Genomic DNA, 16,367 nt, shown 5'->3' on the forward strand with positions numbered 1-16,367 from the left:
CTCCCTCGTGTTGCCAGACTCATATTTTAATTCCTTCTTCCTGTCCTAGTCCTCTGCCTTTCTCTTTATGTTGATTTTGAGTATTTTCCTTCCACCATGCTCCTATAAAAAAGGTCATAGAAAAGCACTCTGCTCTCAGTTTCAAAGCCTGGGTTCACACTGCACTCCACACCAGCTCTGAGTAAAATTTGCAGCTTTTTATTAGAAGGGCTGCTCTGTGAGCCAGTGTTGGATTTGGTTTGCAAGTAGAAGCAATTACAGCTTTCCAAGTTTCTTTTTGAAAGCAAGAAATATTCAGCATTCAACCGCATCCAGTTTACCAGAAACTTTGCAAAACTCTGGTATGTAAGATGTAGTTGTTTTTACCCAGTGTTTTGTTAACCTTTAAACTAATACTTCAGCCTCAAATATGACTGTTTGTCTAATAGCAGGGTTCCTAATGAACATCTTGATCAATGAATTCAAAGACTACACATGCTGAAAGGATACTGCAGAGTGATCAAGGGATATGTTAAACCAGAGTGATATTCTGCATCTCATCTCGACATCACACAAGTATCAAAGCCAACAATGACATACAAGGTGATGGATGTCTTTAGACTCTGCCATTCCCCCAGGGTGTGCATATTTTTTAATCTGTTTTTCTCTTACAGTCTCTATCCATTTATGCTAACATTGCCTCTCTACTACATAGATTATCTATTTATTCCAGCTGCCAAACCCAAATCTCTGCTTGGGGGAGGGAGGAGTGCAAAGACTCTGGGTTTTTTAAATTCAGAAATTTGAATCAGATTTCTTCTGAAAGAAAGCTGTAATTTCTCTTATCAGAGTTCAAAAATACATGTCTCATCATGTAAGCTACTTTAGGACCTCAGGTTAAGTAGTATGGCCAGGAATATGTCAACACACCACATCACTGAGAAGAATATGGGAAACTTACTTGTATGTTATTTCTATACATTTTATGTATCATCTATTTCCTGGAGTTTGGTTGTGTCAGCTATACCCAGCAATGATATCTAGTGATAGAAGATAATCGATGAGGAAACATATGAAACAGTTTTACATATCCATGCATCTTGTGGCATAAGTGTGTATGTGGATGTATTTATGTCAAATTATTATCTAGGCATAGATATTTTTCTACTGATTTTTAGTGAAAAAAGAAATAGATTTAAGTCTGATATCAAATAGTTCTTCACAGGACTTCCCAAAAGAAAATCTCTCATTTTGCAAGAAACTATGAAGCTGGCCCAAGACGAATATTTCCTAACAAATTCATTTCAGTATTTTACTGATTCTTACCACAGATGCAAGTCTGAGACCTTGCACAGCAGTTTGTCCTTGTGCCTGATGTGCAGGGTGAACTGCTGCTATTTAGGATGACTCCTCTTTTATTTTTCTTAAATGATGAAAACCCTATCTGCTTATCCAAAAAAAAAAAAAAAAAAAAAAGCATGAAGTAATGGTTCATTTAAAGGGCTAATGCACTGAAAACAGAGAGTTACCTTTCATATAAGCCAAAAAAAGAAATCAGAAAACATCCTGAAAAACAAATGTACAGTTCAGGTTTTTGAGCCTTTATACCTAGGCTAGTTACTAAAAGTATCTGCACAGATTTGCGTGTTCACTGATGCAAAGAACTGTATCTGGAATGCAGATCTCATAGGAAATGCTTTTAAATAGCTATTCTGAGTAATCAAGATGACTTATTAATAAGTATTGTGTTGTGTTCACTGACATACACAGACATTAAGAAAATACACTTCTGTTCCTTGAAAAAAAATATTAAATCTATCAGTTTATTGTAAAAGCTTTCAGTTAGAAATGTAAAAATATTTTTCTGGGATCACCCAAATGCCAGATGGCAACAGAGAAGCTTTCCACTCAATTCAGAGGCTGAATTAATCTCCTTAGCACAAACAGATTTGCAATTACCATAGACTGTAACAGAAAAATAATCTCACTGCACAAAATTTTTGTACAAGGTAATTCAACCTCTGGAGCTACCCAAGCTCTCCCCAATTTTCAGACACTTCCATAAACCATAAGGAAACAAATTCCTATTTTAACACAGCATTTAATCTTAAACAGTGGTACTTACACAGCCAGCACTCAGTTTCCAAATAAAGGAACCGTGAAAGATTTCCCCAAAGGGCTAAAACTTCTCTGAGATTTCATAATTAAAGATACAGAAAGCTTAATGAGAAAACACTTAAAATATATGGAAAATACTCTTCAAAATTAATGCATAAACAATTTAAGGATCTCCTTTGCCCAGGTGTCTCCTCTGGTAAATGTAAATACTGGTTTGATAACAGACACTGATTCCTTGTATATATAAACTATTTTGACAACATAAGCAACTGATAGATAGGTGGTGACCAATAAAATTCAGATAAACTAACATAATCTGGTGCATCCTTCAGATAATTAAGGTATGCAAAGACACTTTAGCATGAGAGCTGCTATGTGTAATTACGTTTCTGCACATTAATATCACAGTAAAATTTCCTTAGTGCATATGTATTTGTGAATCTCCTACTGACTGTATAATACAAAACACCGCTCCTTACTGTCCTGGAAATACACAACTATTCTAAGTTCTGGCTTTGGTTCCAAGGTGTTAAACCATGCAAACACCCATTCATTTCCATACAATACTCCATAACACTTTTCTGGGAAGATACAGTTAGAAGTTCATGGTTGCTGAACTACTCTTTGTGTTTATTGCTTCTTCGAATTTCTCTTTTTGCCTACAGAAAATAATAACTTTGTAAAGAAAAGACACTACATCTGTGAAAAAAAAAGTATGAATACAGCAATGAGCAAATCAGAATGAGTAGTATGAGGAGCTGACCCTGGCCAGCAGCTAAGCACCACACAGCTGCTCACTGACTCACTCCCCTTTACAACATGATGGGAAGAGAATCAGAAGAGCAAAAAGTGAAAAAACTTGTGGGTCAAGATAAAAATAGTTTAATAAGTGAAGGTAAGCAGAAGGGAAAAAACAAAGCAAGTGATGCAGATTGGGAAAAAGAGAAAGCCTTTACACTGTGCAAGTACTGCTCAGCAATAGCCAAAACACTAGTGTGTTATCAGCCCTGTTTTGGTCACAAATCCAAAACAAGCAGGAAATCAGCATAATAAATATTACCAGAGTTTCACCGGTTTTCAGAATGTCACAAATGGTGTATGGTCTAATTTTATAAAACTTTATTCATGGCTCCAAATCATAAAGCTGTATTTCTTTTTGTTATCACTGTTGCAATGCCAGATTTTGTAACACATTGCGACAAAATAAATTACATGTATATTGTAATTTATTATACAATTGTTTATAATGCTATAAATTAGGTTAAAAGGTAATTATTGACTCTATGTATTTTGCATATGTATTGTTTAAGCAGCTCCCAAGAAACTCACCTCATTAGTGTGTTGATGGTACTTCGTGCTATGAGGTTGTGAAGTTATACACAATTAATTGCTTAATCAGAACAGTCATCCTGCACACATGGGTTCCCAACTGCTAAAAGGTATTTACAATTTAACAACGAAAAACAGACATTATGTAGCCACTGCAAAACTATTAGCACTGGCTACTGCACAGCTTAATTGCACACAGAAGCAAAAAACCTCAACTATGTCCCCTGTTCCCCCATCTGATTATTACACCACCACCAAGTGCCAATACAGAAATTCAAAACAAAACCAAGGAGGATCTAGTTCATGAGCACTAAGCTTACTCTTAGGAATAAATAATTTCCTAGGGCAAATTTTAGGAAGGTGAGCTGTTCTGACAGGATGAATGCTACCAGTTACTATTTCTTCCCTTTTATATTTATTTCCTTGAACGATACAGACCACAACTGCCTATTTACATTTCACTGAATGAATTGATATCTGAAAGCCTGGCTGAATATACAATATGCAAGTGCTCAGGAACCAGCAAAGCCAAGTCTCAATAGGCGTGAATAACATTTCTGATGCATGAATATTGTTTATTCCAATGATGTAAGCAGCAATTGCAGTTGCTTATGAGTGAAAAGTCTTAGGTTTAGTTAGATTTCAAAATTGTACAAGCACTCAATTCAGAGGAATTATTTTAGTTTTAATGGTTTGTAACAGGTGACCAGTAAAGTGTGACACAAATGAAAATGAAATAAGATTTGGGTACCCAATGTACCCTTTCATGATTCTTTTGCTGTCAGAACTTTTCCTTTTGAAGTATATCTAATAGGTAATACTATTACAATTTTACTTAGTTTTATTTTATTTAGTTTGGAGCATTCCTAGGTACCAGGAATTATTATTATTATTAACAAACCCCATTATGCATTAGTTTCATTACTTTCCTTCACTTTGACCTCATTTTGGGCACATTCATTTTGCTATCAGTCAGCTTTGTACATCAAACACAGTTCATCTGTTGGTAAAAAGACTTATCAGTTAATCAAACTCAATCTGTCCTTTCTTAAATAACAACAAAAAGTAAAAGAAAGAAAAATAGTGCCAGAAGCTCTAACACTACTGCTTTAGTTTGTAACACAGAAAGATATATCTGAAGTTCTAGTTAGGCTTATTCTCATTAATACAGGTCTTTCCATTCCCTATTTTCCATTGTATTCTTTTTTCTTGGGACTATCTTATGTTACAAATGTTACCTATGTTACAAATGTTACATACACACACTTTTTTAAAAGGCAAAATTTACCTGCTAATACATCCTTATTGACACAGTTATCTCGCCTTTTCAGTAGAATTTATTTAATCTGATATTGCTTTGTGTTAATAGGTTGATTGAAACACTATTAGCATGCATATACAAAGCATAAATTACTTTTCATTATTAAGTAACTACATGAATCTCACAACAGAATACATAATGTAGCTGAAAATTGTTTTGCAGATGAAGAATAACTACTAATTGGAATACGCTTTTTTTGCCATCCAGATAATTGGTTAAAAAGATTTCTCTGCATTGCAATTTTAGGCAAGTTAAGTTAACTGCAAAGGTAAATGCAGATCAACAGTCTTTTTGTCTAGAACAACAGTGACAGACTAAGCACTCATCTAAGTGTGGTATTAATTTTTTTATGTATTAATAAACAAATAATTGAAACTTATATTTCATTAACATCTATTAATCCAAGCAATACTGCAGTATTAAGCATATCTATTTGGCAACCTTGATCTCTGTTTTCAGCCATTGTTAATTTCACACTCTCAACTACAATATGATTGTTGCCTTTCTTTAAACATGCACTTTTATCAAAATGTTTCTGATTCATTAGTTCTCATATTAAAATTACTAAACCATTTGCTATCACTTTAAAAAAGAGAGATAGAAATGTAACAATGCAAGGAAGAGGCAGGAAATACCTGCATTCTTGTACACATAATGAATGTTATGGCTTTCCAGCACTGAAAGTACAGATGAAAGAAAAATATTATTGTCACCTACATCATTTATGTAATACAACCTCAAAGTCCCCATATTTTTGTACTAAGTGTTTAGAAATATTAGGATACATAACAGAACTGGAAAATCATCCCCAGAGGCTATAAGGCTTCTACATAAAGGCAAAACCACTGGGAGTTACTTCCACAGAATCCTTTATAGTCACTCATTTAAAGCCACATTGCCACTCACCACAAGTGAAAGGGGCCTCTTCCATGAAACAACGCCAATCAATCCTGACAACAGCACCTGCAATAAAGACAGCAGAGTCACCAAAAAGACATGAGGTTTACACCAGTGTCATCAAAAAAACCCAGTGAGTATTAAGATGAAGCTTAGTACACAGTCATGACGTGTATTTCCAGAGTGTTGGAAACTAGCTGCTAAAAAGATAATGTTTTCATTTTATTCTCAATAAAAAAAACAAACAACCAAACAGAAGTATTACTAAAACAAATTTCAATGCAAGTGGCAGATCCAATTAGCTCTGATCAAATCACAATAGGTCTTCAAAGATCTCTCCAAGTCCCAAACACTACCAGCACTAAAGGAGAATAAATGTTTAGGGTAGATTTTCTTGTGGTCTCTTGGCATCATCAAAAATTAGCTCACAAAGAGGGAAGTAAAGATAGGACAAACACAAAATCAGCCAGGGTATCTGGCTAAATTAGCAAAAGGGGTTTTTTTTTGTTTTCTTCCACCCAGCCACCCAAATAACCATGCTACTTGATCTTATGCTTTAAAAAGTCCACAAACATTCATTTTAAACCCATACTTAACATCCAGACACATTACCTCCTCCACTACAAGCAAAAAGCTAGTGGAATTCAGACCTTCATACACGTAAGTTCATTTTAGATACTTCAAAATAACGTGGAAGTTACAGTTGAAACACCACAAGCTTTACATACAGTTAAAAATAGAGAGAGAAATTGGAGGAGTGGGGTGGCAGATACTGACTATGGGATGGAAAAAAAATGTGGGGAAGAACCTTTTCATTAGAACATCTAATGAAAAAAAATAGTAAACTAGAATACAAATAAAATACAGAGGAAAAAACGTATGACATTTATTTCATGAGTCTGCAGTATCATTTTTTAACCTCAGTGCGCATAAAGTATTTGTCTAACAGTAACTCGCATACTTAGCTAGCCTGATACAATCATTATGAAATCCTTCTGTGATTGCTTAGAATAAGCTCTAATATCATTATTGCTCTCTACAGACCTTTGATATTCAAAAGGGTGGAAGCTCAGAAGTTAATGAATAACCTTTTCCATAAAATTATATTCAAGGATGGTTGACATTCAAATGCCAGAAAGTCACCATTCCTACTATTTCATGCTTTACTAATAATCTTTTATGTATAAGAGTAGACCGTAATAATTAAAAATGCATCTGTACCCAGCCACTCCAGAACCAATGTACACTGTACAGCCTCTATATTAATGCTTAGTGTGAATGTGGGAGAAAGAGCTCTTGGTTATACAGAGAAGTTGGGTTGCTGAGTGCCCAGTTGATGCCTCCACTATGTCTGGTAGGTGGACATTCATACTGTGAGAATGTTCTAAACATGCTTCACAACTTCAAGATAACCACATCTGCTGCAGCTGTTGAAAATACTATTCAGGAAGACAGCATGTTGGAAAATGCACCTTTTGGTATTTTCTTTAGCAGCTATGCCATTAAAAAAACCTCAGATGGCATTTCATAGTAAAACCTCAATGTTAGCTTTTAAGACAAGTACAAATGCAACAGATGAGAAGACATAAACGCACTGTAAAAAATGAACCAAAATCAGATTATGGATACCAAAGACGATGCAGAAATCCCTACATGCAAAATATGCATAGTTTGTATTCTACAGCATTTCCTACAGTGTAAAAGCTACATACTTCTGAATGCCAAGCCAGGCAAGAGCTGAGAATTCCATTTTTGCAGTTAATTAAATTTGCTCACACAGCTGCAGTAGCTTATTATTGCTATATGATAACTGTCTCTGGGCTGATAGTCCTGTAATGTGAAACTGCACTCAAGAAGGTAAAATGACAGGGTTAGCAGCTTTGACTGCAGGCTAGACAGCAACATGCTCTCAATTAAATAAATGGGATGGCTGAAATTGTGAAGTTATTGGAGAAAACCCTTTAGGAAATATAAGAAATTCCCATCCAAAACAGAGCATGCATTGATACATAAAATACTCATACATAAGTCAGTATTTCTCAGTCAAGAAGTCATATGTTCAGAGTCAAGCTACTCTAGTGCACTACCTATGAATAGTAAATCCTTACTTCCATTTACTTTCATTTGCCTCCCTGCTAAAACTCCCCCCCTCCTGTCTGACATGTTTGTGGCACTGAATCCCTGCAGATGGAGGAAAGGAGGTGATCCTTTTTGTTCAGCTGAACTACAACTGTGTTTGACCTTTACAGAGGCCTTGCAAGATGAAAGAGGAACGTGTGGTTTTGTTTGGACAAGGAGAGCTTGGTGGCACTCACCCTTCTGGCTCACCATGCAAAAGGTCAAGCATAGTCAGGCCAGTCGATCAACTCTCAATATGCACAGACGCTAAAACTGTTTTCCACCTGTGTCTTCACTATTGTCATTAGAAGAGTTCACCTCAACAATGCTGCAATGTAATTTTCCAAGCCTCATTAGTCCCCAGTATCACTGTGGTTACCCAAAAGCTTATTTTGCTTCGGGCTGTAGTTACTTGCAATGCCAAGTGCCTTCAACACTTTAGATCACAGTATACACTACCACACAATAAGGAAAAAAGCACACAGAGACCATCATATACCCACACTTATTGGAATACACCACCGGAGTCTATCAAAATAGAAATTTAAAGAAGATTTCTCTTGGTCTTGCAGAAGACCAGGAATTTAATAATAAAAAACAAAGCAAACTACCCTTAGTAATTTTTTTTCTCTTTCGTTTTTACTTCTTATAATTACAATGCCAATACTGAATAAAGTAAATAGAACCACACTTGATTTATATGCAAAAGCAGGAATTATTCGAAAAGTAGTATGTAACTTACAGGCCCAAAAGATCTTACCAATAATCACTTAGAATATCCAATGCTTTTCCTTCAGTGGAAGCAGTTAAGTAAAACACACACTTGGTTTCACAAAGTTAAGGACCAGGAAATATAGGCACAAGGTAAGTGAGTTATTCCTACACCAGTAATGAAAACACTATAATCTCCTAAATACCAAGGACTCACAACTGCAATCTTATAATGTTTTTCAAACATCACTACATCATATGTATGCTGTGCACAGGTTTTTTTTTCTTTCTTAACTAAAAAGTAAATTGGAGTTTGATGATTTTAATGATTTGCCTACTCAACTTTGGCAACATGGTTTGATTTTGGAGCCTTCATAGCATACTTCATGGACCTAACTTCCATCTGCTGAAATGCAGTGAACCCAATCACATAATAATAAAAATAAATCAAAGCTACTAAAAAGGGCATTCCAAAAATGTAGATTTGCCAGCTTCCTTAAGCAGAATTCCTACAGGTATATGTACCTGCCGACTATAACAACAGTGCTGATTCATAGAGCAAAAAATAAAGAGAATACATCAGTGTCAACTTCTGCAGCATTAGAAATGCAGTAACATTAATTACCAACACCTTTCAACATGCATATGAAAACTCCATTATCATTAATGCAAGCTGTGCACATGCATGAAAAAGATGCAATCACTTTAAAAGGCACACACTGAAGCAGGACAACAACAAAGGGTATAATTACTTTGTAGTACAGGGACTGCAAAGAATGGATTTTTCAAAAAGCCCTTGATGGTTCCTTTTCCAGCACTTCCAACTCCCCACATTCAGGTAAGTCTCTGAAAATTTACAGGGTTCTGATTTGAAAATGGTACAGATCAGAAGATGCAGTCTCTCGATAATAGCTTAAACCATCTGCTTTCCCAGTCTTCATTTCCAAAATGGTTATTGTATGCAATATTCTCTCTAGTATGCTAACTTTAAACTTCTTTTCTGAACTATATAAAATGTATATTTATATAAATATTAATTTAATTAAAACTACACTGAATATAGTGAAACACTATCAATGCAAAGAATTTATAGAAATGTAAAATTACTGATGTTTAAGTAACCTCATTAAATTCAACAAGTGCAAGGTACTGCAGGTGGGTTAGGGCAATCCCAAGCACAAATACAGGCACAGGTTGCCCAGAGCAGCTGTGGATGCCCCATCCCTGGAGGTGTTCAAGGCCAGGCTGGATGGGGCTTTGAGCAACCTGCTCTAGTGGGAGGTGTCCCTGCCCAGGGCAGGGGGGGTGGAACTAGTTGATCTCTAAGGTCCTTTCCAACCCAAACCATTCTATGATTTTAAGTATGAATTTGTTTAATAGAACAAATTATCTCTTCTCAGGAGAACTTGGGATTTTACAATGTTTTTCTAGTCTAATATAGAACATATGAGCTACAGGAAAATCCAAGTTTCATCGTCTGTTCTTATTCCTACTTTCCTGTTCAGGCTGATACACCATATGTCAAGTCATCAATTCCTTTTCTGCAAATTTAAGGTTTCCTCACTCTTCCAGCTTGTAAATACTACACAAATTCTCCAGTCAATGGATTCAATTACCATTAAAATAAGCATACCAGTTGTTCCCATTAATTGCAGAAACTCCTTCTTAGCCTTCTTCTAACTTACCAAATAAAGCAAATAGTGGCTATCCTTAGTTTTTATGTTATCTGAATAAACAGAATCCATTGCATAGCACATCCTATGTATCTGCATTTCATTCCAATGAAAACACATGCCAGAACACATATGACATCAATTCAAACACATGACAATTCAAATATATTGAAATAAACTAATTTTAGAAAAAATAAGAACTATTAGAACATACAATTTAGAGAGTTTAATTGTCCTACTAGACTCATGGAGTATTCCTGCGCAGGGTGGGGAGGGAAGCCAATTCCAAATGTATAAAAGAGCTCTAGTAACAACTGAAATGAAAACTAAAATGGAATCTCATCTCTTCAAATCATCTGTTAAGATGCTTAGAGGTTAGGTATAATTGATAAAGCAACATCAATCCCTCTATTTTGCAATATAATGCATACCTGCCAAAGCAGGTCCACCTAGAGCAGGTTGCACAGGAACTTGTCCAGGCAGATTTTGAATGTCTCCAGAGAAGGAGACTCCACCACCTCCCTGGGCAGCCTATTCCGGTGCTCTGCCACCCTCAAAGTAAAGAATTTCCTCCTCATGTTTAGGTGAAACTTCTTATATTCAAGTTTATGCCCATTTCCTCTTGTCCTATGCCAGGGCACCACTGAAAAAGGACCGGATTTTACATTTGAAAGTATATACTTTCAAAAATTTATGTTGTGAATATATCTAGATAACCTAGAAACCAAACTGCCTATCTGCACAAGTACTCCAGGACCTACCATCTTTGTCCCCATGGGTAATTTCCCAGCACACCAGACCCAGTCTGAAATTCTCGTTCTAATTTACACCCATTGCCTTTTGTTCCTTGATGTGCTGCTCTAAAGCACCTGGTATTAAGGAGAACATTAAATTGACACAATTACAAAAAAAATCTTCAATTTTCATCTCAATCTAGATTAAAAAAGTAGGCTGCAAAAATACTACTTGTCATGCTTTTTTAAGAAAAGCTTTTTTGATATTTTGTAACAGCAGATTTGTCAAACTGGTACGCAGAATAGTGAGACAGAATAAGAATAATAGAACAGTAACAAAATGGATGTCAAAGAAAGGAATACTTTTACAAATGAGGAAAAATGTATATAGCTGTCAGTCACCTTTAATTATTCTTAATAACAGGAGCTGATGCAGTCAAGAAACCATAAAACACTCCTTTTCACAATTTCAGGGCTCGCAGCTTTCTGGAACTCAGTTTTCCTTTTCTCTCAAGACATTAAGGAGATCAACTGTCAGTACCATAACTCTTCAGGAAGTTCAAGGGTATGTTTACATTTCATTATGTATTTAATCTGCTATACTCAAAGTAGAATAAACAAAAAACATGGTATGTTGCTGTGAGTTTCTATATTCTTTTCTAACAATTTTCTAATGCATGCTAGAATTTTTCTATTTCCTGTTTAGAGCATCAGTCCCAGTACCAATCCTGAGGAATGCCACTCGCCACACGCTCACCACTTGGGCATGGAGCTGTTGACCACAACTCTTTGAGTGCTGCCATCCAGCCAATTCCTTACCCACCAAGTGATCGATTCATCAAATCCATGTCTCTCCAGTTTAGAGACAAGGGTGTCATGTGGGACAGTGTCAAATACTTTGCACAAGTCCAGGCAGATGACATCAGCTGCTTTCCCCTTATCCACCAATATAGTAGCCCCGTCATCGAAGGCCACCAAATTTGTCAGGTACAATTTGCCCTTAGTGAAGCCATCCTGGCTGCCACTGATCATATCTTTATTTTCCGTGTACCTTAGCAGAGTTTCCAGAAGTATCTGCTCCCAGATCCTTGCTGGGCAGAGGTGAGACTGACCAGCCTGTACTTACCCAGGTCTTCTTTTTTTCCCTTTTTAAAAATGGGGGTTATGTTTCCCCTTTTCCAGTCAGTGGGAACTTCACCAGACTACCGCAACTTCTCAAATATCATGGATAGCAGCTTAGCAACTATCCCCAACCATCTTTGGGTCTAGGTGTACCTCACACAGAGATTAAATCAACAGCTGAAATATATTCAAGAATGACATATCTGTGAAATCTACAGTAGCCCTTGTAGATAGACAGGTGTAGGTAGATAATTATTTAACAAAATATGAGTATTAAATATTTAAGTATTAAATATTGCAGGAGTAATGTCAGAAATATCACATACTCGGAGACTACAAAAGTGTGACACATTAGTACCAGCGTAGGAAATCTTCTTATAATACTACTCCCTGCAGCAACTGCAATCCATTAGTGCCAAATGCTGGTAAGTTAAACAAAAGCTGCAGGAAAAAGAACTGTGACTACTTAGGAAATTAGCTAAAAGGGGACTGGAATAATCTACCAATAGTATTACTCTCCACCCCAATTCCAATTCCTGGAAAAACAGTGAGGATTAAAATCTCTTGGGGTGGGAATGTATTAACAAGTATCAGAAGAAAAAACCCACAATTGTAATATATTTCTATATGCATACAGACATACAAAAACTGCATGGGGAAATACAGAATAGTGGCATGATTTTGGAATGATCTTTCAAAAAGGTCATCCTAAATGATAAGTGCTGATAAAAATCACACCATTCCACTACATTCAAAACATTGCAAAAATCAGTCTTGGCTAAAGACTTTTTAAAACAGTTAAAGTAGCTATTTATTTGCAGATATGCAAACAGACTCTTCAACATGCAGTTATCACTAGAATCCAGAAGCCATTCTCTTGTTTAAAGACTATGTTGCTGTGAACGCAATGAACACAAGTACCACCAGACTGCCTAACCACAAGCAAAAGATCTGCACGCTGCAAGATAAATACAAACAAGTCAACAGCAACCAAAAAAGAAACAACTTAGGCACAGTTTTGAGCTATTTTCTAAAAAGACTCAGTATGTTCCAGACTAACAAACACTGCATCATAGCTTAGTCTCTCTCATTTACCCACTGTGAACCTAAAACTAATCTAATTCTAATTGCCATGGAAACAGGAACAGAGAAACAAAATCCCTTGGTGCCCCACAAGAAGAGGACAGTAAAATCACCTATACATTGACACTGCTAGCAGAATGTATTAACAATATGCAATTTGGATCTCATTTTAAGCTCTAGGGTGATTTTTTTTTTTCATTTTGTCTTTGTTTTCCTATGAAATATGCTCCATATCCACCAGAAACCTGTTTATTTCACAACCGTAGCTTCTTCAGGGAAGCGACCAATAATTATTACAAAATTACAGTATGCACTCTAAATATTTTCATAGAAAAAGGATTAATCCAAAAAGGTATTTCTTCCTTTGACATACAGAGAAAAAAAGTCTGATGGAGGACATACACATCAGAATAATACATTTTCCGATTATGAACAAAAATTATATGTTCTGTATTTGTTACTCCCATAAGTGGTTCAGATCTGTTATGCTCAACTTCACTACAATATGCAAACTGCATTAAAAGCAATGGAAAGGGATTTAGGTAAGATATTAAGTACAGAGCTGATATGTCAGTGCCTCACAATACAGTCTTAATTCTAATCTGGTTTTTATTAAACACATTCACAGAACACCCTATTATATTATTTTATACATCCCACAATGTAATCCATGAGTATTAATAAGGCACACAGCCATTAGCATAAGAGTATTTAAACAGAAAGGAAACTAAGCAGTTTGCAACCTATCCTCCAATGCTTTCAAATTTATTGGATCATTTATGATTAAATTTGAAATAAACAGATGACTGAAGACCTAGCTCAAAACATGCCATTTCATAGGTGAATTGCTTTAACTCAGAGTAAGATCTATCAAGATAGAATTCTAAGAGATCACTTCAGAAGCTTTCGTGGCAATTTCTGCTTTGGACAATCCTCTAAACTTAAAACGAGGCTCTGCACAGAACCTGAGCAGCTTCCTTCCTCTGGAACAACCTATGAATGAATCAAAAGAACACTACTACTTTTCAGTAACACAACCAGCAACACTACTGCATAACCAACCACTGGCTGTTTCATAATGTTGAAATTGAAAGCTAAAACAACAATTGAAAGCTAATTATTTTTAAAATAATTGGCCGAAGAAATTTGCTGCCCATACATGCTATTCAACATCTCTGCAATAGCTCAGCTCAACTCTGGACAGCATATTAATCCTTTGAAATAGGAAGGTCTTACTGAGGCAGCAGTCAAAAGCTTAATTAAAATGCAGTGAACCAAAGAAACAAGTGAAATTAGAAGCAGTTTGTCCAATATGATAGATCTGTATACAGGTATTGTACGCACAAGTGTTAATGTTTTGTCATCTGAAGATCTATTTTCTTGGTCTTTGTGTGCAGGCCATATGATAGATAACAAAGACGATTTCTATGAGGGAAAAAACATCCAAGCCTAAAAGTATACTGAATTTCCTTTCCAAAAATACTGGCATATTTTAAATTCTTTGCAATTCCATTATCATTAAATTTCTTCAAGGGCTGAAAATGTGACAATTTAATCTTAACTCCAGTACCAAAAGATTCCATGATTTTTCTATTACAAAGGCAAAGATATTACCCAACTATGAGGACTCGCTTCCAGAATGTTCATTTTATGTTTCAGTTAAAAAAAAATGATGATATCCATCATGTTGCTGTGACAAAGAAAAATATTGTGATAAATTTCTTTAGACATTTCCTAATCTGTTTTCACACCAATCTTGACTTGTATCATTGACTTAGTACAGAATGTTATTCTAGAAATCTTGTTTTCCAGTAGCGTTAGGAAATCACTAATTAAGATTTTTGCTTCCGGGCTCTTCCAATAATTGTAAGTATGAAGACTGAGATTGCTTTAGATAAGTGAAATGAGACGATGGCTCTTTCAATTACTGACACAATTTCTCAAGGGATGAAAGTTGAGGTGCATTCTAAAGTGATCTAAACACCAGGAATAAGAGTATTTTCTTTGCCTCAAACTCATAGGACCTTCCAAATGCAGATAAAATGCAGTGTTTCTGCATATCACTAGTACACAGTAAGCTCCTGTCCTCCAGTTCCATAGATCATTTGGAGCTATATTCCTAACTGCACTGCCACAAGGGCACATGGAGGAAAGTTAAACAAAAAGTAATAAACCTCATACTCTAATAAGCATGATTAGGGACTTGCCTCAGGACCATGCTATCAATAAATGAAAAAGTTAAGGATGCACAGACTGAGGCTAGAGGTAGAAAGGGACAGAGCAAATATTAATGGTACTAACAAATCTACATTATCTCCATCCGTAGCCTACTGACTTTTGTCACAGTCTTGGTGAAAGATGTCTACATGACTGCATTTATCAGCTTTTCTAAAACACCCTTCCCAGGCATCTATAACCATGATGGACTGTTAGTCACCGTGTCCAAAAAGGTCCTTAAGAGAGAAAGGACAATGAGTTTGTACAAGCACAGGTTTAATACCAAGATGGACAGATTCCTTCCAAACAGCCTGATAATCCAAGAGTTCTAAAGATTAATTTCATGTCTCTGACATCATGTGTCTACCTGGTAATTTTAATTTTCTTCAAAAGATCCCATTATTCTAGAAAGAAAATTTAAGGTAATTTATTACTATTAATTAGCAGAATGAGTACGCCTGAAGGTTACTGTGTTTCCTCTTGCTTGGACTTTAAATTTCTGTTCTTAGAAAAACAATTTAGTATAACTAATACTTAATCTAATTACATATTAAGAGTAAAAAGGCTTCTTGAATATCAGAAACTCAACTAACATGCACCTCAAGGTTACGCTGTTAAACAAAACACAGTAAGGTAAGAAAAGTTTTAAATGGCAGGTAGCAAGAACACTACTAAGACTCATTCCAAGGACTTTGCTCCAAAATCATCACGTTTATGTGATACTTACCGCTTCTTCCCTGACAAGATAATAGAGAATCAATTGCAACTTAATAAGATTTAAAGATACAAATGCACATTCTTTTCCTGAAGCCAGGTAAAAAACTTTTTTTTTTTTAATTTATTTTAATATTACCAACCTCCTTGCATTTTACTAGCTTCAACTAGTACAAACCACCAATCATCTCTGACCTTCAAAAGAACTCTGTCCCATGTCCAAAAAATTGATACAATCATTTCAGTTTTTTAGCTCTGGAGCTACAGTGCAGTAACTCTACCTGGACACCTAAAGTAATACATTCCCTTTTAGACATTATGGCTTCTGTTATAAATGGTTACATTTTCTAA

The 16,367-nt window shown here is 35.7% G+C and overlaps 1 protein-coding gene across 3 annotated transcripts in view; it reads right to left on the minus strand.

Annotated features, from left to right (window-relative positions):
- The window catches only part of FAM189A1 (family with sequence similarity 189 member A1), a 129,851-nt gene that overhangs the window by 72,182 nt on the left and 41,302 nt on the right, over window positions 1-16,367 (minus strand). For all 3 annotated transcript variants that reach the window (XM_014944384.1, XM_014944383.1, XM_014944382.1), the window contains exon 2: window positions 5,654-5,710. In XM_014944384.1, the coding sequence (XP_014799870.1) occupies window positions 5,654-5,710 (57 nt within the window). The remainder of the gene's footprint in view (window positions 1-5,653; window positions 5,711-16,367) is intronic.

This window comes from Calidris pugnax, unplaced genomic scaffold (assembly GCF_001431845.1).
Source record: "Calidris pugnax isolate Ruff unplaced genomic scaffold, ASM143184v1 scaffold70, whole genome shotgun sequence".
NCBI classification, from domain to species: Eukaryota; Metazoa; Chordata; class Aves; order Charadriiformes; family Scolopacidae; genus Calidris; species Calidris pugnax.